The sequence below is a fragment of the Erinaceus europaeus genome, chromosome 1, assembly GCF_950295315.1.
Source record: "Erinaceus europaeus chromosome 1, mEriEur2.1, whole genome shotgun sequence".
In the NCBI taxonomy this organism is placed as follows: Eukaryota; Metazoa; Chordata; class Mammalia; order Eulipotyphla; family Erinaceidae; genus Erinaceus; species Erinaceus europaeus.
This window is the reverse complement of record NC_080162.1, coordinates 81,211,414-81,238,091: the sequence shown is the minus strand read 5'-3', so window position 1 is coordinate 81,238,091 and position 26,678 is coordinate 81,211,414. Positions and strand designations below refer to the sequence as shown.

Here is a 26,678-nt window from a genome sequence, read left to right as displayed (position 1 = left end):
TATACATATTTAATGGCATACTACTTAGTCATTAAAAAGATGAAACTATGTAATGTGAGACAGAATAGATGCCAGTAGATGAGCAAGCTACATGAAATAAGTAGAGGTGAATGACAACTACTAAATGGTTTCCCATATGTGGAATACAAAGCAAAAAAATTAGCAAAGAAAAATAGTAACCACAGAACACCCCCCCTCCCCCAGTGGAGACAGGATCTTGAATGTGTGCTCTATCATCACTCTTAGGCCAATTATTCATGTGAAAAATGATCTCTGGAAACTATGATGGTTATCAGAGGGAAGAGGGGATGGGTACAGAACTTTTTGTGGTGGTTACGATGAGCTGTACACACGGAGAGTCATGAAAGTATACTGTAATCTTATAATTTTGTAAATCATTGTTAAATGAAAATAAATAGGGCTGAGGAAACAGCATAATGGTTATGCAAACAGCTTTCACTCCTGAGGCTCTAAGCTCCCAAGTTCATCCTCAACACTATCATAAGCCACGGTTCATCAGTCTCTTATCACTGAAAATAATAACGTATTTAAAAAAAGGAAACTAAATAAAGCATGAGATATCACTTCACATCCACTGGGATGGTTAGAATTTTAAAAAAGACAATAACTGTGTTAGTGAGGATGTAGGGAGAAAGTGGAACCCTTTGAAAATATGGACAGGGATGCAAGATGGCATGCCTATTTTGAGAAACAGTTTAATAGTCCCTCAAAAACCTGAGCACAGAATTATGGTATTACACAGCAACTGCACTCCTGGATATAAATATATGGGGCAATGTCCACACAAATGCTGTGTACAGTGTTTACAGCAGCATTATTGATAATGGTCAAAAGATATAAACAAAAAAAAAATGTCTATCAATGGGCTAACGGGAAGTCAAGTTGCAGTATTTCCACACAATGGTGATTTAATCATAGAAAGGAATAAAGATCTGTTACAAGTTACGATGTAAATGAGCCCCCATAAACATACAAATGAAAGAAGCCAGACATAATTGTATGAAATAACCAATATAGGCAAATTTTGACAGAAAGTATAACAGTGGTTTCCAGGGCCTGGCAGGAGGGAAGCATAGGGAATGACTGAGTAATGGGTACTGGGTTTTCTTTTGGAGTGATAAAACAGGAAATATTGGCCAAGCAGTAGCGAACCTGGTTAAGCACACACATTACAGTGAGCAAGGACCTGGTTCAAGCCCCTGGTCCCCACCTGCAAGGGGAAAACTTAACAAGTGGTGAAGAAGGGCTGCAGATATGTCTCTCTCCATCTCTCCCTCTCCCCTCAACTTGTTTCTGTCTCTATCCAATGAATAATTAAAAAAAAAATGTTTTGTAATCTGACACAACATGTGACTGCACAAACTGCAGTGGTACTAAATGTTAGTGAATATATTCTTTTTTTAAAAAAATATTTTATTTTATTTATTTATTTATTCCCTTTTGTCGCCCTTGTTGTTTTATTGTTGTAGTTATTATTGTTGTTGTCGTTGTTGGATAGGACAGAGAGAAATGGAGAGAGGGAGGGGAAGACAGAGAGGAGGAGAGAAAGATAGACACCTGCAGACCTGCTTCACCGCCTGTGAAGCGACTCCCTTGCAGGTGGGGAGCCGGGGTTCGAACCGGGATCCTTATGCCGGTCCTTGTGCTTTGTGCCACCTGCGCTTAGCCCGCTGCACTACAGCCCGACTCCCAATGAATATATTCTTAAATGGTTACTTTTACTCTATAAATTTCACCTCAATCTTTTGAAGTCAGTAGATATGCACATTATCTCCTTAAGAGTTCTGTCCTAAGAGGCACATCATGTGTGGGTATGTACCAAGTGGCATCTCTTAGTTTTAGATCACCACCAAAAACCATGATGGGAAGTGAGGTGGCAAAATCACAGGGACCTGCCTCACTCTAAGTATTCTTCAAAGCTTGTAGAAATAAACTTCTCCAGGCACTTTCTCATACACGCCGTGATGGGGCATACTTATATAAAACTTCACCCAAATGAACATGAAAGGAACTATATCCAACTTACTCTTTCTGGTTAACAATCAAAGTAAGCTTGCATTGTTAACCAGAAATAAACATCCCCTCTGCGCTAAGAATTCAAGTTTGGAGACTTTTATAGTACATCTGGTCTTTACCTTTTTGAATTAACATTTCTTCTGTATTTTCCACATTCTTTAACTTCAACTCTGGGCTGCATCTGTGCTTTCTTCTATAAATCTTCCTCCCTTTTTTTAGTCTTCTTCATGTTCATGACAAAATTATTTGTTTTTACTTTTAAATATTTATTTATTCCCTTTTGTTGCCCTTGTTTTATTGTTGTAGTTATTATTATTGTTATAGATGTCACTGTTGTTGGATAGGACAGAGAGAAATGGAGAGAAGAGGGGAAGACAGAGAGGGGGAGAGAGAGAAAGACACCTGCAAAGCTGCTTCATCACCTGGAAAGCGACTTCCCAGGTGGGGAGCTGGGGGCTCGAACCGGGATCCTTGTGCTGGTCCTTGTGCTTTGCGCCACCTGCACTTAACCTGCTGCCCTACCGCCTGACTCCTGACAAAATTATTATAGCTGACTTTCAAGTGGCTCTTCTCCTAACCTTACTGGAATTTAAGGGAAAGGTGGCAGGTCAATGAAAATCACGGCACAGATGCAAAAGCAAAACAAACAAAAAGCTCAAAAATGAGCATGATTCTAAGAGAAAAAAGTGGCACCAAGGAGAAAACCCACAAATTATGCCAAACTCACCTTTTATTACTAACATTTTCTTTTTGCCACCAGGGTTATCACTCAGGCTTGGTGCCTGCACTAAGAATCCACTGCTCCTGGAGGCCTTTTTCTTTCTTTCTTTTTTTTTTTTTTTTTAAAGTGCACAGGACAGAGAGAAACAGAGAGGAAGACAGAGAGGGAGAGAGAAAGATAGACACCTGCAGACCTGTTTCACTACTTGTGAAGTGACGCCCCTGCAGGTGTGGATCTGGGGGCTCAAACAGGGACGGTTTGTGTGGGTCCTTGCGCTTTGTACTATGTGCACTTAACCCAGTGCACCAACGGCTGGCCCCCTAGCATTTTCTTTATAGTCAGAAATTAAATCTAATTTCTTTCTTAAATATTTATTCTGTGGGAGTCGGGCTGTAGTACAGCGGGCTAAGCGCAGGTGGCGCAAAGCACAAAGACCGGCATAAGGATCCCGGTTCGAACCCCGGCTCCCCACCTGCAGGGGAGTCGCTTCACAGGCGGTGAAGCAGGTCTGCAGGTGTCTATCTTTCTCTCCTCCTCTCTGTCTTCCCCTCCCTCTCTCCATTTCTCTCTGTCCTATCCAACAACAACAATAATAACTTCAACAATAAAACAACAAGGGAAAAAAATAAATAAAATAAATATAAAAAAAGTAAAATATTTTGTTTACTTTTAAAATTTTTATATTTATTTACTTTCTCTTTTGTTGCCCTTGTTAATTATTGTTGTAGTCATTGTTGTTGGATAGGACAGAGAAATAGAGAGAGATGGGGAAGACAGAGAGGGGGAGAGAAACAGACACCTGCAGATAGGGAGCCAGGGGCTCAAACTAGAGTCCTTGCGCTTCATGCCATGTGCGCTTAACCCACTGCACTACCGCCCGACTCCCTTTGTTTATTTCTTTATGTTTTTACCAGAACACTGTTGAGTTTTGGCTTAAGGTAGTACTGAGAAGGGAACCTGGCACCTTTGGTGCCTCAAGCATGAAAGTCTTTTTGCATAATTATTATGCTATATCCCCAGCCCTAATTTTATTTACTTTTTAATAAAATACAGACAGAAAGAAACACAGACAAACAGACACCCAAGGCTTGCTCAGTTCTTCTCAGTTGGTTTATGGTGGTGATAGGGATTGAACTTGGAATCTCATAGTCTCGGGCATAAGTCTTTTTGTATAACCACCATGCTGTCTTCCTAGGCCCACATCTAATCCCCCCCCCATCTAATTTCTTAAACCACTTTATTTATTTTAATTTCTTTATTGGGGAATTAATGTTTTACATTCGACAGTAAATACAATAGTTTGCACATGCATAGCATTTCCCAGTTTTCCATATAACAATACATCCCCCGCTAAGTCCTCTGTCATCCTTTCTGGACCTGTATCCCCCCCCCCCCCCCCCAGTCTTTTACTTTGGTGCAACATGCCAATTCCGGTTCATGTTCTACTTGTGTTTTCTCTTCTGATCTTGATCTTAAACCACTTTAAATGCATCCTTATACAAACCCTTTTTTATAGAAACAGATTACATCATGTGAGAGATTTCAACTATAGAGCAAGTACTAACTAAAGAACAGTTATGCTCCTTGCACTGACAAGAGTAATTTAATAGTAATCATACCATCTCCCCTGACAATAAAGCATGAGCAATCTCATAGTACACAGCCCAAAGAAATGTGGAAGAGCCACCAAAGACACTGTGACAGTGCTCAAAAACTGCCAGTTTTGACACTATATTTTAACTCCTTGTTTGCTGCTATTTCTCACCCACTAGATTATTAAGTTCCTTCTAGGGAAAGAACACATTCTTTGCACATATTCTAACTAACATGGAATTTACTAACTGTATCTATGAATGTGTGTGTTGGCTCCCTAAAGAGAATAGTCTTCACTCCCACTGGTGGACTATGACACCTCCCTTCCACATCTTTCCTTGCTTCATATTTCTCTCGGCTTCCCACTTATAAACACATTTCTCTTCGTCAATTGCTATTCCTTTTCACAAAAAGATTTTACTGTTTGCTAGAAGTTTTAGTTTTAACCTTAAACAAGAATCATATTTGACAAAAGTTTCTTGACCTAAATTATACACAATTACCCAGTTTGGTTTTGTTTGCTTATGTTTTTTATGCAAGAATATGATTTCTTTGAGCTCAGGAAAATAATATTTACTTCTTTATTTTTTTACCATAGGACTACTTGGCTTAGGTTTACAATAGTGTCAGAAATTGAACCTGGAACCTCAGGTATAAAAGTTCTTTTGCATAACCACTACATTATTTCCTAAGCCCACAATTTCTTTCTCCATGTCCCCTATGGCCCAGTCTAGGCTCTCAATCAGCACATTTATTTATTTATTCCCTGCAAAGTTTAGGAGTCACTAAAAAATCTAGCACAAAATGTCAACCAGTGCACCAGGTTAAGTGCACATAGTATGAAGCACAAGGACCTGAGTGAGCAAGGACTCTGGTTTGAGACCCCACTCCCCATCTGCAGGGGGGGTGCTTTGCAAGCAGTGAAACAGGTCTGCAGGTATCTATCTTTCTCCACCACACAATAACAACAATGTAAAAAAAAAAAAGAAAGAAAAAAGAAAAAAGAGAGCCGCAGGAGCAGTGGATTCACAGTGCAGGTATAGGCCCCAGCGATAACCCTGGAAGCCAAAAAAAAAAAAAAAAAAAAAAGAATTTGTACTTTCTACCCACTGCCCACCTCTCTCCTGGGTCACTGTTCTGATTCTTAAGCAATGTTATCCCAATGCCCTGATGAGCAGCAGGTTTTGGACTGGGAAATCACAGGAAAGATCCAAAGCTCTGCCTTAATGACCATCTGAGATACCTAGCAAACTAGTGGCGCTACAAAAACTTGAATATCACCCCCCCCACAAACACACACTAATATAGGAAGGAAAGTAGCAAAGAGTTAATCTACTCTATGAACCCGATCTCCTTTTCAACTCTGTCCTCTATGGTAGCTTGCCATGTTCCACCCAACAACAGCTGCTCATAATATTCAATGTCTGACAGATCAGAGAAAGCCCTTAATGTGTCACCAAGGGGCAGTTCAACAGATGGTATGGTGACTTACAACCAGAATCATTAATTACTTTCCCTTATTAGTCCCGGGGCACAGTGCTGAAAATGCTTCCTCAGTGAAAGATGAGTATGTCAGATAAATGACCGTCTGTTACTGCCTGAGAAACTTCCTTTAGGATTCTTGGTCAGTGTTGATTTCTAAATCTAAGTTGCACTATTTTTACAGCCATTTCCCACCTTCCACTTTCAACCTGCTCACGAGTAGAAGCTCTCACTAGCCATCATCACTTGCATAATCATTATAGATAAAAACATCATAAAAGAAAATGCCTATTATCCATTTTTCCCCTCATGTCAACCACAGAACTAGCTCTATTTCCCCAATATGACTATATTTGTGAGAGTAAATACAGGGGAGTCTGGATCACTAATTCTTTACCAACCTACTGTAGGGCTTCTTTTAGTATGTGCTGGTCATACAACTGTCTTCCCCTCATTCATCTCTGGCTGCAACTTTTCTCCATGTCTCTCAAAAAGAAAGAAAGAAAAAGAAAAAAAAAAGGAAAAGGAAAGAAAGCAAACACTAATGAAAAGGCAGTCTACTAACTTGGGAGAACTTGTCCACATTGCTGGCTCTGGGATCCCCAGGCACTAAGCACTGAGGTTAAGCTACCATGTTCTGTAGCCCAGGAGGTAGTTCAGTGGATAAAGTACATTCCTTGAATGTGTAGCAAAACATATGACTGCATGACTAGTGGTGCTCTGGTCTGCTTCTCTGATAAAATAATTTTTTTTAAATCATCATATACTTGGCTATGAGAAGAAACACATGCAAAGTAAGGCACTAATTCTGAAGCCCTCCCTCAAGGACACTGAAGACAGCTCAGGGTAAAAAATGAGTTCCTTCATGGGGCTGGATAGCTCACCTGGGGGGGGAAAAGACATCTACTTTGCCATGCAAACTTTAGAGCTGCTGTGTCTCCTCTTCTCTTTCTTTTAATTAATCAATTTGAAACAACAGAGGGAAATTAAGATTGAGAGAGAACTAGAAAGGGAGAAAGAGAAACACTTGTAGCACTGCTTCACCACTAGTGAAGCTTGCCCCCTGCAGGTGGAGACTAGGACAAGAACCTAGGTCCTTGTACACTGTAATGTGTGTGTTCAACTAAATGTGCCACTGCCCATCTCCACCCTACTATCTTCCTTTCTACTTGAAAAAGCTGATTGAGATTCGACTTCCAGAGGCGGAGCTATGAACAGCAGATCGCTCTCCTCTCCTCTCCTCTCCTCTCCTCTCCTCTCCTCTCCTCTCCTCTCCTCTCCTCTCCTCTCCTCTCCTCTCCTCTCCTCTCCTCTCCTCTCCTCTCCTCTCTCTCCTCTCCTCTCCTCTCCTCTCCTCTCCTCTCCTCTCCTCTCCTCTCCTCTCCCGGATCAACTAGGAATACCAAAGGAGACCACCCGGACCGAAACAAGACAGGACTAGAATGACCACAGGAACCCAGTAAATCACCCGTGAGTACAAACACGTGTGGCTGGTGACAGAGAGGAGAGAGGGGCCTAAGGAGAGATTAAGTGACTGCTAACAGTTCAACAGTTTATCAGTGGAGACACCACCTCCAGTCTGTTCCACCAACAAGGGGACAGCTGAAGGGAGGAAAGGACTCCCCAGAGACTCACCAAGTGCAACTCTGAGTCTCCATTGCTACTACCCTCAGAATCTGGAGCAGCGACAGGGAGGGACACCAGGGGACAGAGATATAACCGGGAAACTCAGGAGAAGACCTATACCTCGGTGGCATAGCTGAGGGGCTGTGAAAGTCTCTTTGCATAACCACTGGATTATCTCTGCCACACCCTGCTTTATCTCTTGGTCAGGAGTCAGTGATTAAGCTAAGAAGCCTATTGATAGTTTAAAAGCCCTCAGGCTCCCATAGCCTACAGGGAAGAAAAAAGAAAAAAAAAGAGGCTTTTACACCACTGAACTCCAACTCAGGGATTGAAAAAACTGTTAACTTCTACCACAGTAAACCCTTTAATTAAATTACTTAGACACAAGTCAATCCAGGCAATAGTGATCAATAATTTGAAAAGTACCGATAAAGGGAACTCATAACATCATATATAAAATGGTTAAAACAACAAGAAAAAATATTGGAGACTCGAACCAGGACAAGAGTCCAGCTAAAAGTCCGCCAGAGGGTGAAGCACAAAACAACGAGTTCAACATCCAAACATTAGCTAAGGAAATAATCATAGGAGTGAGTAAAGAATTTGAAAAAATTGTAATCAGAAATGCAGGAACAACAAATGAGAATATGGAAGAAAATTCTAATTATCTCATGGTTATTAGAGAGCTGAAAACTGAAATCGCTGAGCTAAGAAGGCAACTAGCTGAACAAGCTAAAACAGTATCAGAGCAAGGCAACAAAATAGATGAACTCCAGAAAGCAATAAAGGGCAAAGAGAATAGAATCTATGAGGCAGAAGACAGAATTAGCAAGATTGAGGATGAATTAGAGACAACTAAAAAAGAAGTAAGAGAGCTCAAAAAGAGATTAAGAGATGCTGAAAACAACAACAGAGTCCTATGGGATGACTTCAAAACAAACAATATACGCATTATTGGCTTACCAGAGGAAGAAAGAGAAGGAGAGGAAGAAAGCATTCTCCAGGCCATAATAGCTGAAAATTTCTCTAGTCTAGACAACACCAAAGACATAAAGATTCAAGAAGCCCAGAGGGTCCCAAACAGAATTAACCCAGACCTAAAGATACCAAGACATGTCATACTTAGATTAGAAAGGAATAAGGATAAAGAAAGGATCCTCAAGGCTGCAAGAGAAAAACAAAGAGTCACCTACAAAGGAAAACCCATAAGATTAGCAGCAGACTTCTCCATACAAACACTACAGGCCAGAAGAGAATGGCAAGATATCTATCGAGTGCTCAATGAGAAAGGCTTTCAGCCAAGAATACTATATCCTGCTAGACTGTCATTCAGACTAGATGGAAGCATCAAAACCTTCTCAGACAAGCAACAGTTGAAGGAAGCAACCATCACCAAGCCTGCCCTGAAACAAGTTCTGAAAGGTCTCCTATAAACAACCAGACCACCACAAATAGGACATATATCAAAACACTCTAAAACTCTACAAGAATGGTGTTAAAATATCTTCAATCTTTGATATCAATAAATGTCAATGGCCTGAATTCACCTATTAAAAGACACAGAGTAGGAAGATGGATCAGAAAACACAACCTAACAATATGCTGTCTACAGGAAACTCACCTAACTCAACAAGACAAACACAGACTTAAAGTGAAAGAATGGAAAACTATCATACAAGCCAATGACCCACAAAAAAGGGCAGGAACAGCTATTCTCATACCTGACATGATAGACTTTAAAATAGATAAGATTAAAAAAGATAGGAATGGACACTACTTAATGCTCAGAGGATCAGTCAATCAAGAGGACTTAACAATTATTAACATCTATGCACCCAATGAGAAGCCATCTAAATACATCAAACTTCTACTGAAAGAGCTACAGCAATATATTAACAGTAACACAATCATAGTAGGGGACTTCAACACCCCACTCTCTCAACTTGACAGATCATCCAGGAAGAAAATCAGTAAAGACATAAGGGAGCTAAATGAAGAGATAGATAAACTAGAACTATTGAACATTTTCAGAGTCATTCATCCCAAGAAACTGGAATACACATTTTACTCAAACCCACATGGATCATTCTCAAGGATAGAGCATATGTTAGGCCACAAAGACAGCTTCAGCCAATTCAAGAGCACTGAAATCATCCCAAGCATCTTCTCAGACCACAGTGGAATTAAACTAACACTTAACAATCAACAAAAGATTAGTAACAGTGCCAAAATGTGGAAGCTCAACAGTACACTTCTTAACAACTTCTGGGTCAAAGAGGAAATCAAGGAAGAAATCAAAATGTTTCAAGAGTTCAATGAAAATGAAGACACAAGCTATCAAAATATTTGGGACACAGCTAAAGCAGTCCTAAGAGGGAAGTTCATAGCTATACAAGCACACATTAGGAAACAAGAAAAGGCACAAATAAACAGCCTGACTGCACATCTTAAAGACCTAGAAGAAGAACAACAAAGGAATCCTAAAGCAACCAGAAGGACAGAAATCACTAAAGTTAGGGCAGAAATAAATAACATTGAGAATAGGAAAACCATACAAAAGATCAATGAAAGTAAATGTTGGTTCTTCGAAAGAGTAAACAAAATCGACAAACCTTTAGCCAGACTCACAAAACAAAAAAGGGAGAAGACCCAAACAAATCAGATAGTAAATGAAAGAGGAGATATCACAACAGACACTGCAGAAATTCAACATATCATGCGAGGCTTCTATGAACAACTATATGCCACCAAGCTAGAGAACCTGGAAGAAATGAATGATTTCCTAGATACCTACCAACTTCCAAAACTAAGTAAAGAGGAAGTGGATAACATGAACAGGCCCATCACAGCTAATGAAATTGAAACAGTTATCAAAAATCTTCCCAAAAATGAAAGTCCTGGACCAGATGGTTTTACAAATGAATTCTACAAAACTTTCAAAGAAGAACTAATAACTCTACTTTTAACAGTCTTCCGGAAGATTGAAGACACTGGAATACTCCCTGCCAGCTTCTATGAAGCCAACATCACCCTGATACCAAAAGCAGACAGGGACACAACCAATAAAGAAAACTACAGACCAATATCTCTGATGAACATAGATGCGAAAATATTGAACAAAATTCTAGCCAACCGGATACAGCAGTATATCAAAAAGATTGTTCATCATGACCAAGTGGGGTTTATCCCAGGCATGCAAGGTTGGTTTAATATACATAAATCAATCAATGTGATCCACCACATCAACAAAAGCAAGACCAAAAACCACATGGTCATATCAATAGATGCAGAGAAAGCCTTCGACAAAATACAACATCCCTTTATGATCAAAACACTACAAAAAATGGGAATAGATGGAAAATTCCTGAAGATAGTGGAGTCTATATATAGCAAACCTATAGCCAACATCATACTCAATGGTGAAAAACTGGAAGCATTTCCCCTCAGATCAGGTACTAGACAGGGCTGCCCACTATCACCATTACTATTCAACATAGTGTTGGAAGTTCTTGCCATAGCAATCAGGCAGGAGCAAGGAATTAAAGGCATACAGATTGGAAGAGAAGAAGTCAAACTCTCCTTATTTGCAGATGACATGATAGTATACATGGAAAAACCTAAGGAATCCAGCAAGAAGCTTTTGGAAATCATCAAGCAATACAGTAATGTGTCAGGCTATAAAATTAACAATCAAAAGTCAGTGGCATTCCTCTATGCAAACACTAAGTTAGAAGAAATTGAAATCCAGAAATCAGTTCCTTTTTCTATAGCAACAAAAACAATAAAATATCTAGGAATAAACCTAACCAAAGAAGTAAAAGACTTGTATACTGAAAATTATGAGTCACTACTCAAAGAAATTGAAAAAGACACAAAGAAGTGGAAAGATATTCCATGCTCATGGGTTGGAAGAATTAACATCATCAAAATGAATATATTACCCAGAGCCATCTACAAATTTAATGCTATCCCCATCAAGATCCCAAGCACATTTTTTAGGAGAATAGAACAAATGCTACAAATGTTTATCTGGAACCAGAAAAGACCTAGAATTGCCAAAACAATCTTGAGAAAAAAGAACAGAACCGGAGGCATCACACTCCCAGATCTCAAACTGTATTATAGGGCCATTGTCATCAAAACTGCTTGTACTGGAACACGAACAGACACACTGACCAGTGGAATAGAATTGAGAGCCCAGAAATGAGGCCCCACACGTATGGACATTTAATCTTTGACAAAGGGGCCCAGACTATTACATGGGGAAAGCAGAGTCTCTTCAACAAATGGTGTTGGAAACAATGGGTTGAAACATGCAGAAGAATGAAACTGAATCACTGTATTTCACCAAATACAAAAGTAAATTCCAAGTGGATCAAGGACTTGGATGTTAGACCACAAACTATCAGATACTTAGAGGAAAATATTGGCAGAACTTTTTTCCGCATAAATTTTAAAGACATTTTCAATGAAACGAATCCAATTACAAGGAAGACTAAGGCAAGTATAAACCTATGTGACTACATCAAATTAAAAAGCTTCTTCACAGCAAAAGAAACCACTACCCAAACCAAGAGACCCCTCACAGAATGGGAGAAGATCTTTACATGCCATACATTAGATAAGAGTTTAATAACCAACATATATAAAGAGCTTGCCAGACTCAACAAAAAGACAACAAATAACCCCATCCAAAAACGGGGGGAGGACTTGGACAAAATATTCACCACAGAAGAGATCCAAAAGGCCGAGAAACACATGAAAAAATGCTCCAAGTCTCTGATTGTCAGAGAAATGCAAATAAAGACAACAATGAGATATCACTTCACTCCTGTGAGAATGTCATACATCAGAAAAGGTAACAGCAGCAAATGCTAGAAAGGGTGTGGGGTCAAAGGAACCCTCCTGCACTGCTGGTGGGAATGTCAATTGGTCCAACCTCTGTGGAGAACAGTCTGGAGAACTCTCAGAAGGCTAGAAATGGACCTACCCTATGGCCCTGCAATTCCCCTCCTGGGGATATATCCTAAGGAACTCAACACAGCCATCCAAAAAGATCTGTGTACACATATGTTCTTGGCAGCACAATTTGTAACAGGCAAAACCTGGAAGCAACCCAGGTGTCCAACAGCAGATGAGTGGCTGAGCAAGTTGTGGTCTATATACACAATGGAATACTACTCAGCTGTAAAAAATGGTGACTTCACCGTTGTCAGCCGATCTTGGATGGACCTTGAAAAAATCATGTTGAGTGAAATAAGTCAGAAACAGAAGGATGAATATGGGATGATCTCACTCTCAGGCAGAAGTTGAAAAGCAAGATTAGAAAAGAAAACACAAGTCGAACCTGAAATGGAATTGGAGTATTACACCAAAGTAAAAGACTCTGGGGTGGGTGGGTGGGGAGAATACAGGTCCATGAAGGATGACAGAGGACCTGGTGGGGGTTGTATTGTTAAATGGGAAACTGGGGAATGTTATGCATGTACAAACTATTGTATTTACTGTTGAATGTAAAACATTAACTCCCAAATAAAGAAATAAATTATTTTAAAATAAATAAATAAATAAATATTAAAAAAAAAAGAATTTGTCAGCAATCTATATGCCTGTCAGACAAAACTAAACATTCTTTATAGGTAGATGCCACAATCCAAATTCATTACAATGTGTTACCTACCCATGATGGCAAGAAACCATAAATAGTGGGGTTTATATCTAAAACTAAATATTTGACACAGTGAATGAATGAATGAATGAATGAAACACGCAACAAGGCAAATCTATGACATTATGTGGCTCCAGATTCAAATAAACACACATCATAGGTTGTTTATATAGCAAATTCAAAGACATGTGAAGCTTAGCATTGAATTTGTAGTGTTGGCAAGGAGTCCCAGAGATAACCCTGGCAAAAAATTAAAATTAAAAAAAACACAAAGCTTTAAAAAAAAAAAAAGAAAGAAAAAAGCTGATTGAGAGCAGTGAGGCCCAGCAGTGAGGGCAACAATAAAAATTAGTTTCTTTTCAGTTATGTGAGAACAGGGCTCCATGAGTATCACTGTGAAATTTTCAATTGAGTTTACAGGCAGACTACTTACTGCTCTTACCATAAAGACCAAAAAAAAAAAAAACAAAAAAACCGTATTTCCTAATTACCACCAAAATCTTTTTGATTTATTTCATATATGATAGTCATGTGTGAAAGCAAAAGGAGTCCATCACTACTCAAGTATCTACAATAAAAGAAGTCTCAGGCATGCAAGTCCTGTGCTCTAGTGCTGAGCATTCCCCTAGCCACAAAGAAAATTCTTTTCGCCGATTCCCAGTTCTTTTTATACCTCAATCTACGTTTCTTTCTGACCACTACTGGAGTTTTGCTGCTCCAGCCAACTTTTTCCAGATAGAGGGAGAGAGCAGGTAAGACAGAAAGATCCCTTAGCACTGTAGTCTCCCCCCGTGTAGCAGGGGCCGGCCTGGAGGTTGCGTCAAGGCATGGCAATGGTAAAGCAGGTACTATCCCACCTGAGCTACCTTGTCAACCTCAATCTACAATTCTGATTTTCTTTTAATAATAAAGATATTTTATTTATTCATGAAGAAGACAGGGAGAGAGAGAGAGAGAGAGAGAGAGAGAACCAGACATCACTCTGGTACATGTGCTGCCAGGGATTGAACTCAGGATCTCAGTTGTTACACTTATAGTCAACGACTGCCACCTCTCCAGATTCAAAGGAGGTCTCGAAACTTTACATCAGGCTCAACCTGACGCTGCTGACTGGCTACGGAAGAAGGGCAAACGCTAGAAGAAGAAGAACTGACTTCATGTCTCACTAGTAGGTTGCAGCTCATCATTTGGGGGAAAACTACTGAAAAATCAAGGTAAAAAAGAAAGGTATTCTGGGCTGGTAAAATTTTTTAAATTCCAGATAGTGTGCTGCTTTGCCATATGCAAAACCCAGGTTCAAGCACGGCCCTCACTGCACTGAACAAAGCATTGATGCTAGTCTCTTTCACTCTCTCTGCCTCTAAGAAGAAAAAAGTAAGAAAGAAATGATGAACAAGGCTCAACATCAGAATCTCAGGCTTGAGAGTCCAATGCTTTAATACTGAGCCACCTCCTGGACCACTACAATTCTGGCGGGGTTTTTTTTGTTTGTTTTTTTGCTTGTTTTTTTCTTTGAGTTCAAACTGAAGCAATAATGAGATCTGATATGCTATCATTTGAGTTCAGTGTTTGTTTCCTGCATTCCAATTTGTTCTTCTTTGGACATACAGAACCGTGCATGATCTCCACGTTCAATTAGGTTCAAGTGATAATACCTGATTGATGGTGTCACCGCATAAATTTCTGACAGAATATGTGTTAATTAAGGGACAATAAAAATCTCCTAATGTAGGCTACATTATGATGGAAAATTCAGGATGTCTGGGACCTCCCTTGCAATGTACTCACTTCCAGTTTTTTCTCCTTTTCTGACAAGACGTCTTTCTGATTCTGGGTGTATTCCACCAACATCCGAGCCAGCTGGCGCCGATCTTCCAGTTCTGCAGCCAGGCGTCCGTTATATTCTGCTAGTAAGAGACACGCTTCATCTACTGTTTTTGAAAGACGTTCAGCTGCCTCTTTGTCTAAATACAAGTGAGACAAAAAAACAGAATTTACAAATCATATAGGAATGATTACAAACATTCCTGGGGGAACACCAGCACTTTCTCTTCCAACAGAGTCCAAGAAAAAGTCTGAATCTGCAGAATGGACTGGTTTGTTGAGAACTTCAATGGCATTCAACTCCTGTTAACAAGACTGGGCTATTTCTGAATTACCTGAAGTGAGGCAATTGTACAAGTAGCGGAATCTGGCAAACAATTTCTAAATACCAATTCCTGAAAAAGTTATACAAACAGAAAGATATTTAAGGTCATATATTAAGTAATTTTTCCTTGCCCCCAAGAATTTCAAAAGTGCTCTTATTCATACTATTTTATGAATTTTTTATACTATTTTATGTATTTTTTGTACATTCTTCTGTAATACAAATGTAAGAACTTATTTTTTTGTGAGTGTGGCAACTGAAACAAAAAACAAAGCCATGAGAGGTTCAACAGAGGGATGGGGATTCAAAAACCAGCCTCTAATGTGAGCTTATAATGTCCCTAAAAATAAACTATGTAAGCCTTAAGCCTGGAGGTGAGCTCTTTTCTTCCATCTAGCAAAATAAAAAGAGGCCTTCAGATGCTTTTAAATTTGACTCACACTGGGGGTCGGGCAGTGGCGCAGTGGGTTGAGCGCACGTGGCGCAAAGCACAGGGACCAGCGTAAGGATCCCGGTTCGAGCCCCTGGCTCCCTACCTGCAGGGGAGTTGCTTCACAGGCTTATGGTGGTATGGGGGGGACTGAACCTGGGACTTTGGAGCCTCAAAGCATGAGAATATCTTTGCATAACCATTATGCTATTCTACCCTAACACAATTTCTATTTGGCAAATAGTTTGGCTTTTTGATGCTTTAATATAAATACTGGGAGATAATCTGTTTAGGGATTTCAAATTAAGTCTGATGCCAAAGATCAGACTTTGGGTCCTCATCATGGATAAAGAAACAAAAGGATATTCTTGGTGAGAGAAATGGAATGAGATAATCTCCATCATAGAAGTGAGAAAAAAAGATAGCAAAACCTGTTCTTCTGGACTGCTGGTAGCCTGGGAACAAGCTTCTGGGGTGTAAAGTTAATCTAAACTTTGTCACTGTTAGACTATATAATAATCTTTATTTTTAAGAATTACTTGGGGCCAGGAAGGGTGGTGGCACACCTGGTTGTGTGTATATGTTACAGTGTGCAAGGACCCAGGTTCAATCCCCTAGTCCCTACCTGCAGGAGAGCTTCGAGAGTGATGAAGCAGGGCTGCAGGTGTCTCTCTGTCTCTCTCCCTCTCTAGCATCCCCTTCTCAATCTTTTTCTGTCTATCCTATAAATAAAGATAATTTAAAAAATGTTTAAATAAATAAATAAAAATTATCTTTTTGTTTCAGAGACTGAACCCAGAGGTTCATACATGTGAAGCACATGCTTTCCCATTAAGCTATTTCCCATTAATCCCTGACCTCTGATCTTTATTTAAAAGTAAATTCATTAAGATGTTGTACACACACACACACACACACACACACACACACACACACAAACACACACACACTTTTATTTATTTATTTTCTCTTAAAAAGGTACCCTTTCTCTGGGAAGATGGCAACCTAACATGCAGCCTCACTAGCTTGGTCCAGAAATCAAGTTAAGTTTTAGGTCAACTTTTCAATAAAACTAGTTAGACAAGAGGGTAAAATACTCAACATTAAGAGGTCTAGAAAAGTAACGAATCTGGCAAAACAGTAAGAATACCCAAAAAACAAGGAAAATTAGGGAGAAATTGGCATCTTAGTTTCCTATTGCTACTGTAAATTACAATTTTAGTGGCTTAAAGTACCACAATTGTATTATTTTAGTAGCTATTATGATGGTTCCTTTCTCTACCTACCTACTTATTTTGGATGTTGGGGTAGAACCCAGGATCTCATCCATGTATTCTCTGCCCCATTACAAAACACATCTGTAAAACTTCTGTTCCATGGTTATTCATTGATTCTTCTTATCCTACCTATCTGCTATAAGAACCCATTCGAATAATTCAAGGTATTCTTCCCGTCTCACTACAACGTAGTCACATCTGCAAAGTCCCTTTTCCCAGGAAATAATATGCTCTAGAAGTTAGGACTTGGACATTTGATGGAGAGGTCACTATTTTATCCACCACACCAAGAATTTTCAGGAAGAAATAATTCACTGGGTCAAATATTGCTGGGGTTAATTTAAGATGACTTCAGGACAAGGCTGAAAACTTACCTCAACTCTAGCAACATGGAAGTCATCCACAAACCTGAAAGGAGCAGTTTCAGAAAAACAGAAACAAAAGAGCCAGAGTAGAGGAATTAGCGACAAGAGGAAGACAGGTCCTGAAATGAGTGCAGCCTAGAATGTTCCCAGCTGTGACCATGGAATGCGAGCTCAGACCAACAGGGATGGAGAGACTGCACAAGCTCCTGTGCTACATATGACTACAGATGGGCCCTAAGTCAGACTGATAGGGTTTACAGTTAATGGTATTTATATACTTTTCCCATATTTGGGAAATACTCTGCCCTGATCCAGCTTTCTCATCCTATTCCCAACTCTGTCACCATCTTCCCAGATAATACTTACAGCTCACCTGCATGTTAGCTATCGGGCTCAGGCAACTATTAGTAAAGTAAAATTAGTAAAGTCATATTCTCCTTGGAATATACCTAAAATAGGCTTCCTAGCTTCTTCCAACATGAAGACCCCAAATTTCATCTACTATACTTTACCTTTAGGTTCCTGATTATTAAACAATTTGGTTTGCTTTATAACTTAATGCTTTTTTCAGCCACCAAGTTGCAGATGCTACCACAATGCCAACCTGACTTCTCTGGGTGGACAACCTCACCAATGTGTCCTGGAACCCCACCTCTCCAGAGCCCTACCCCACTAGGGAACGACACAAACAGGCTGGGGGTATGGATCAATCTGCTAACACCCATGTCCAGCAGAGAAGCAATTATAGAAATCAGATCTCCCACCTCCTGCACCTCATAAAGATCTTTGGTCCAGAGTGTTAAGAATAAGGAAACTTCCAATGGAGGGGATGGAATATGGAACTCTGGTGGTGGGAACTGTATGGCACTGTAACCCTCTTATCCTACAATCTTGTCAATCATAATTAAATCACTAAGAAACAAAAAATATCATTTAGGATATTTCTCTACAAAGGATAGAGAAATGAAGTAGTAACAAACAAACAAAAAATATCATTTAGGATATTTCTCTACAAAGGAGAAATGAAGTAGTAACTAAGAGGAAGGTCTGGATTAAGACAAAAATTCCATGTAAGAAAAAAGTATGTTTTTATGTTCTTTAAATGATCCAGTAGCAGATTTTGTTTGAAAACTAAGACAAGATTTCAATAAAAATCCAAATTTTGTATGGAAAAAAAAAAATCCAGTAGAGGAGGGATAGGAAATTAAGAGAGTTGCTGGAGCAATGGCCCTGGAATGGGTGAAAAGGAACATGTCTAAACACAGTAGAGAGGCAGGTTTGCAAAACACTATGTTCACCTACAGAAGAAAATAGAAAGGTCAGCTAATGCGTGCTGTTTGTTTTCCAGTCACATTCAGCCATGCAGGCACAGGAAAGGAAGAGATGAAGCAGCGGAGTTAAAAATGGTGGTTGCCAGGGAATCTGGGGAGGGAGTTGCTATTATTTAAGGAGTATAGAGTTTCTGTAAGATTGAAGAGTTCTGGAAATTGAACAACATGAATGCATTTAACAATACTGAATGCTACACCTTTTTTTCTTTTTATTGGGAGGATTAATGGCTTACAATATACATACAGTTGTTGGTACATGTGCAATACTTCTCAAGTTTTCTGCAAAACACTCTCACCCCCAGCCTACGTCCTCCTCCACCATCATGCACAGGATCTGAAAGCCTTCTCCCTATCCCCTAACCCTCCAGAGTCCTTTACTTTGTTGCAATATGAATGGTACACTTAAAATGGTTAAGGTGGGGCTGGCAAGACAGCTTACCTGGATAATGTGTTTGTTTTGTCTTGGGCTAGACGTAAGTAGAGCCCAGCCTCCTCCTTCACCTCCTCCAGTTCCCCCAATGAAGGAAATTTCAGAGTTATGCTGTCTGTCCTGCTGCTTCTCTATATAAAATAACAATCAGCCTGGAGCCGTGAAGCCCCAGTGATGGCCCCTCTAGGCCCCTCACACCCATCAAAACAGTTAATTCTTAGGACCAGGCAGTGATGCACCTACTACCATGTGCAAGCACAGTCCCCATTCTCCAGAGGGAAGCTTCACAAGTGGTTAGGCAATGCTGTAGATGCTCTTTTTCTCTCTCCGTTTCTTTCTTTTTAAAATTTTTTTCAAAGCATTTATTTCCTTTTGTTGCCTTTGTTGTTTTTATTGTTGTAGTTATTAATGTTATTGATGTCCTTATTGTTGGACAGGACAGAGAGAAATGGAGAGAGGTGGAGAAGACAGAGAGGGGGAGAGTAAGATAGACACCTGCAGACCTGCTTCACCACTTGAGAAGCAACTCCCTTGCAGGTGGGGAGCCGGGGGCTGGAACTGGGATCCTTACGCTGGTCCTTGTGCTTTGCGCCATGTGTGCTTAACCCACTGCACTACCGCCCGACTCCCTCTCTCTCCCTTTCTTATCTCCCTCCTTTCCTTCTCGATTTGTCTCTATAACAAAAAGCAAAACAAAGGGAGCTGGGCAGTAGTGCAGTAGGTTAAGCGCACGTGGCGCAAAGCGCAAGGACCAGTGTAAGGATCCTGGTTTGAGCCCCCAGCTCCCTACCTGCAGGGGAGTCACTTCACAAGTGGTGAAGCAGATCTGCAAGTGTCTATCTTTCTCTCCTCCTCTCTGACTTCTATTTCTCTCTGTCCTATCCAACAATAACTAAAATAAAAAAAAAAAGGGGGGGCGACAAAAGGGAATAAATATTTTTAAAAGACAAACAAAAAACAAAACGAAGATGACAGCCAATTCTTTACATACAGGTCTACCACAGTTCAACCTAGTTTTTAAAAAAACTGTATGAAATCTTTAGAGGTTGTGAAACAGATAAAATTACATACACTGCTAATTTCCTTCCAATTTTTTGCACTGACTCTTTCAGTAAGAGCAAATGAGATAATCCTTATAATTAATATCTATTTATTTTACCAGAACAGAGCTTAGCTCTGGCTTAGGATGGTGCTTGAGACTGAATCCTGGGCCTTTGGGTCTCAGGTATGAGAGTATTCTGCATAACCATTATGCCCATATTCTTATGATTTTGAAGAGCTGGATTATTTCCAGGAGACTACAGTGAAGGGGAAGGCAAAAGGGACCTGGAGTATTAAGTACTGCTTACAAAGACTGAGCAAAGGAAGTGAGAACATAAGGAAAGAAAGGGAAGAAGGGCCAATAGATTGTTCACTCTAATAAGGTATGTGAGAACCGGGAAATAGTGCAAGTAAGCGAAATGCTTCTTGTGTTAAGGAGGCTCTATGTTTTCTTCTCCAGCCAAGCACATTTCTCCTGACTGATGGCCTCTATACATAGAGTTCCCTCTGGGTGGAACTTTATTCCATCAAATATACTCACCACTTACTCTCTACTTTTTTTCCCTTGTTTTTCTCTCTCTTTCTCATTTGGGGTGGGGCTGATCAGAGATCATCTCATCATAAAGGTCTTGCCTGACAGCCTTTAAAGTAGTATCTCCTGGGGCTGGGTGGTGGCGCACCTGGCTAAGTGCACGTGTTACAATATGTAGCAACTTGGGTTGGAGCCCCCCAGTCCCCACCTGCAGGGGGAAAGCTTTATGAGTGGTGAAGCAGGGCTGCAGGTGTCTGTCTCTCTCCCTCTCTATCACCCGCCCCCCCTCTTGATTTCTGGCTGTCTCTATCCAATAAAAAAAAAAAAAAAATTAAAAAAATATTATCTCCCTACGATTCTTTTCCATTCTCTCATACTACTGCTTATTGTTCTTTTTAGCATTTAACTACTGAAGAGATGACATAGGAAGGAAACAGAAAACATTGGCTATACAATAGACCTCAAATATCTGTTGGATGAAGGAAACATTTCATATGCAACCTTGATTTACTTGAAAGGAATACAGAGGAAGTTAATGAAGTAGCCAAATGAAAGAATTGGAAGAGGGAAATGGGGATCTTCAAAGAGAGAAGAACAAAGTACTTTGGTAGTTTTTGCAGTCTACATTAGAATCTCAAAGTCAACTACTTGTGTAACCTTGGGAGAGATGTCTAACCTCTCACAGCCCCAATCTCCTCTAATGCAATATGAAGATATAGTCAGCAACTGCAGAAGATTACTATGAAACTGACTGGAGCCTCTAAGTATCAGCTCAGATTTCAGTCCTTTTTTTTTTTTCCTCTCTTTCAACTCTGTATGTAGGAATATCAACTACTCCTCATGTTTAGCTGGGAGTGAACATAAGGAGCACAAAACACTGAACAAGAATACTTATCTATGGGGGTGTGTCAGAGCACAGTGGTATAAATCACGTAGCATTAATTCATAATCATTCTGGGCAAGGTGCTGGGATAGCCTGAGGGTGCTTCTTCCCGAGCACGTGCTCTCTGGGTTGGAGAGAACTCGACTGGAGCCAACCTAGGCTGCTGCGCTGGAGAGGCATCAGGAACTCATGCCGGCATAGCGAGAGAGACTCTGGGACTCACGGGAACGCAATCCAATGTGTTTTTTAATCAGAAAAGAATCTGCCTTTAAATATCTTCTAAGAAGTGGTAGGGTGGAAAACAGGAAGTGACTAGGAGAGGGGGCGGAGCAAAAAAGAGCAACGAACAGAACATAGAAAGCTTCCATCTAACCAGTGGGAATTAAACCAATACCCTGCAGGCAGAGCGGGTCTCAGACAAAACAGTGATTATGTAAATAGACCACAACATCAAGCAATGCAGCAGACCTGGCATAATGAACAACAGCAAGGTAATCAAATTTAGTATTTATCCCCCTCACTAACCTTCACACAATTTGCACTGTGTTTTCAACAGAACTTACAAGAGTGCTATAGGCCACATGGTGGCATGTAAAAATGTATGGAATCACTACTAAGTGACTATTCCAGCATTTTCATTGTTCAGTACAGAGGTCTGCAAATCCCAAAGGTTGGCAGAGTACCCAACACCACTGGAAGTCTGCACTTGGCACATATAAGCATGTACAAGAGTTTAATGCATTAGAGTTATTTCCTTCTTCCTGTATTTCTCACCCAAACTATTTTCTCACCTGTTATTTTTTCTAACAGAGAAACATCTTGTACTTCCTGGGGCAAGGAAGCAATTTTCTGTCGGACTGTAGCATCCCCTGAAGCAGCATTTTCCAGGTCCTGTAAAGCTTTGATTAGTTCCTCAGTCTGTAAATGAAAATACAAACAACACTCTCCATTAAAATCCAACTGACCTATTTTAAAAATTTAGTGGGGTTAAGTGAGGTAGAGACAAGTGCTAATACTGATCAGTCCTGACATTAAAAATTGTTCTTTAACCTTTACCTATATTTACACTTAAGTGAATAATAGGGGCTCTAACAGTTTTTAAAGAACATGTTTTTGGCAACTTAGTAAAATGGATACCTATTCACATTACTTAGTTTCAAATGATGCAAGACTTACAGTCCCCAATATAGAATAAAGATATACTAGTTTTTTTTTTTTTTTTTTTTTGAGCCTATGTATCCTCTAGCCCTGCCCCACTTGGGAAAGAGAGAGACAGGCTGGGAGTATGGATTGACCTGTTAACGCCCATGTTCAGCGGGGAAGCAATTACAGAAGCCAGACCTTCCACCTTCTGCATCCCACAATGACCCTGAGTTCATACTCCCAGAGGGATAAAGAGCAGGAAAGCTATCAGGGGAGGGAATGGGATACAGAGATCTGGTGGTGGGAACTGTGTGGAGCTATACCCCCTCTTATCCTATGTTTTTGTCAGTGTTTCCTTTTCATAAATAAAAATTTAAAAAAAAAAAGAATAAAGATATACATGTCAGATGTTTAACAAGTGTGTACTGATGCATGAAACAAAATCATCTATTTCAAAATTCTTTCTTGGGTTTGCTTTATAAAACAAATAGCTGTGGGTGGAGAAGATAGCGTAATGGTTATGCAAACAGATTCTCATGCCTTAGGCTCCAAGGTACCAGGTTCAGTTCCCTGCACCATGATAAGCCAGAGCTGAGCAGTGCTGTGGTAATAATTACCCCAAAATGATTTTTTATAATTGTGAGTCATTACCCAAATAAAATGTGTCAAACTTAATAATTGCAAGGGGTGAAAAATCAGAAGGAAGAAGTCAAATCTAATCCTCTGTGTCTACCAAAACGGGATTTTGAACTGTGGGGCAGCACAGTGCACTAACAGCTAACTCAATCCACAACGTCCCAGGAATAACTAATAATGTAAGTGGCAATTATCTTCTTGAAAGTTTGCAAATGCAAAGATTTATGACCTAACACTGCTTTCACTTAATCCCTAGTCTAATTTAACATTTTAACATGTCTCAAATCAGATATGCCTCTAGTTTACATGAGCCTTAAATGACTGTAAGTTAACAAGCTAGTCCTTACATAAGGACCTAATTGTGTTCTGACCACCAGAAGTTACGATTAGACACACCTGATGTGTAAGAACTGTGGTCATGGAAAATGGCAGAGCAGCATCTCAGTTTCAAGCATCTCATCTCACAACAGCTCAGTTTCAGTCTCATCCCACAGTCGGTGATTGGCACTATACTAATGTTCTTTGTCTGCATAATTACACTTTATTTAGCACCCAAGGATGATTTATTGCCTCTGTTTTTTAATTACAGTACAATACACATATACATATGAGTAAAATTTTAAAATAATTTAAAATAAAAATGTTATAAATGATGCAAAAGTGGCATTAAACTATCCAAAGAAAGTTGACAAGTACCACTGGGGAGGGGGAATATATGTATTGCAGTGCCTGAAATACAGGTAGAGAGAGGCTCCTCATTTACTGACTGGTTTTCAGGGATGGAACCTGGTCACTAAGTGAGGACTACCTGTAACTAAAATAACCCAACCACCAAGAGCTCTTGAGGTAACATAAAAAGTGCCAAATAATGGAAATACCTGGTTAAATATCCAGTAAGTTCTACTTCCCTGTTTAAATATGTTCTAGTGAGGGTAACTGCTATTGCACACACACCGTCCTTAGCCATTAATGAAGTGTTTACTTAAAAAACCACCAGGCTATTAGAGACAAGCCATGGCAGAGAACTTCTAAAGTCTTTGTAACATAATCTACCTCATTTACCAAAACCTTTTCAATCTCTGTAGTGAAAAAAATGTCAAGATAAATCCATTTAGCATACAAAGTTAAAGTCAAGCTTGCTGTCTGGTGGACTTCACGAGGTAAACTCTGTACCTTGTGCCCTGAAAACTACCCTCTGGTGATGCTTATACTACTGGTTGCTGGCGCCACCTTGTGGTCATAATCTTCAACTTAGTTACTTGCACCATCAGCCCTATGCTCTGGGGGTCAAGACATACCAAGAGTGGTCCTGCAGAAGGATCTTGCGGGGAGTAGCTTCCAGGATAGTCATCATCTTCCTCCTCTTGTATCTGCTGAAAAGTCCGCTTTAGAGATTTCTTCTCCTCTGTTGCTAAAAAGAGGGGAGAAAGTAACAAACCTAGGTCACATGGCTTATACAGGTGAAAAAAAGGGGTTGGGGGAAGGTACATGTCCAGAAGTGGCTTAACACTGACCTTCATACCAGGTATTTTGAACTGGTGGTAGTTTCCTATACTATTGAAAAGTCAAAATGGTCTCTCACTAAACTGTCATCTCAGACTGACTCATGTAGAAAATATCAATGAAAATATGAATCTACTAGTGAAATTTACCAATTTAACACATTTAATTAAAACTTTCATTATCTTTAAGGAAAAGTTAGCAAGACAAGTAATATACTGAGAAATATACCCAACAATATACTGAAGGAAAGATATATGCAAAGGTTTACAGAGAAAATACTTCAAATAAAGAGATGATGCTTCCCAGATAGTTCAGAAAGGAGGGGAAAAGTTCACCAATAAAATTGTGTCTGAATCTTTAAACATTACTATTCTGTAAGCCAGTCCTTTAAAATAAAGCAAACCATAGCCCAAGAAGTGGTATAGTGGATAAAGTGTTGAATCCTTAGGCATTAAGTCTGTGTTCGATCCCTGGTAATGCAATCATGTTCTAGTTCTTTCTTCCTCCCTCTTTCTCATTAATAAACAAGTCTTTAAAAAAAAAAAGCGGCGGTTGGGTGGTAGCACAGCGGGTTAAGCACAGGTGGCAAGAAGCACAAAGACTGGCGTAAGGATCCTGGTTCGACCCCCAGATCCGCAGGTGTCTCTTTCTCTTCCCCTCCTCTCTCCATTTCTCTCTGTCCTATCCACCAACAGCATCAATAATAACAATAATAACCACAACAATGATAAAACAACAATGGCAACAAAAGGGGGGGAGTCTCCAGGAGCAGTGGATTTGTAGTGCAGGCACCGAGCCCCAGCAATAACCCCGGAGGCAAAAAGAAATAAAGAAATAAAGAAATGCGATTTGTCTTAAAATAAAAATTATAGTGAGGCTGGGGAACTATCATAATGTTTATACAAAAGACTTTCATGTCTGAGGCTCTGAGATCCCAGGTTCAATCTCCAGCACTACCTTAAGCCAGAGATGAGTAGCACTCTGATACCTAGGTGTGTGTGTGTGTGTGTGTGTGTGTGTGTGTGTGTGTGATTTAAAAGTGAGGTATAGTTTTAAAACTACTATGAAATATGATTGATACTACTGAGAATTAAGTTACTATTTTGAAAATAACCACTTTGAGACTTAACAGATTACATCTTTATTATCTGTACTATATATTTTTAAACTGCTATAATGTGTTAATTCCAAAATCATTCCATTGTTTATCAAACTGGACAACATAAAATAAATGTCAACTAACTGCAGGGCATCAATCTAAATGATGAATTCTAGTTTGGAAAATAAAGAAACTATTAGACACCTAATAGGTGCTTGGCATTGCACTGGTTTCTTCACATTTAATCCTACCAGCAGTGAGACCTGGGGATCTGAGCAGCCCTTATCAAGTACTACTTTGAAACCTTGTTCTCTTTTCCCCATAATCAAATTATTTAGTACCACATAATCACACTGTCAAAAAAAAGTGGGAACAAAACCATGCACCTGTCCCAGAATTCTGAGTTATAAACAGAATAATGTGTACTTTTTGCTTAAACACTTTGTTCTGCACCAAGAATGTAGTTCCTGTTTCCTTACACATTAACTGAACAAACTATGCTTGATGTGCAAACTAAGTCAATACCAGAGGTATATTTTAATTTTTGTTTGTTCTGTTAAAAAAAATTGAAATACAAATGATTGACACTTAGCAAGATTCCATTGCCCAGACTTGTTACTATGGTTTAAACAACACTAGTTCCCCAACATTGTTCAAATCTCTGTTACTATAGCATATTTTACTTACTGCATATAGAACTTTACTGTCAACTTCAGCCCACGAATCACTATG

General features: G+C 39.7%; 1 protein-coding gene across 1 annotated transcript in view; it reads right to left on the bottom strand.

Annotated features, from left to right (window-relative positions):
- Positions 1–26,678, bottom strand: part of RPRD1B (regulation of nuclear pre-mRNA domain containing 1B) — a 70,300-nt gene that overhangs the window by 16,893 nt on the left and 26,729 nt on the right. The window contains exons 4-6 of the mRNA XM_060189836.1: positions 24,643–24,755; positions 22,357–22,483; positions 14,916–15,091 (exon numbers count right to left, since the gene is read on the bottom strand). Of these exons, the coding sequence (XP_060045819.1) occupies positions 14,916–15,091; positions 22,357–22,483; positions 24,643–24,755 (416 nt within the window). The remainder of the gene's footprint in view (positions 1–14,915; positions 15,092–22,356; positions 22,484–24,642; positions 24,756–26,678) is intronic.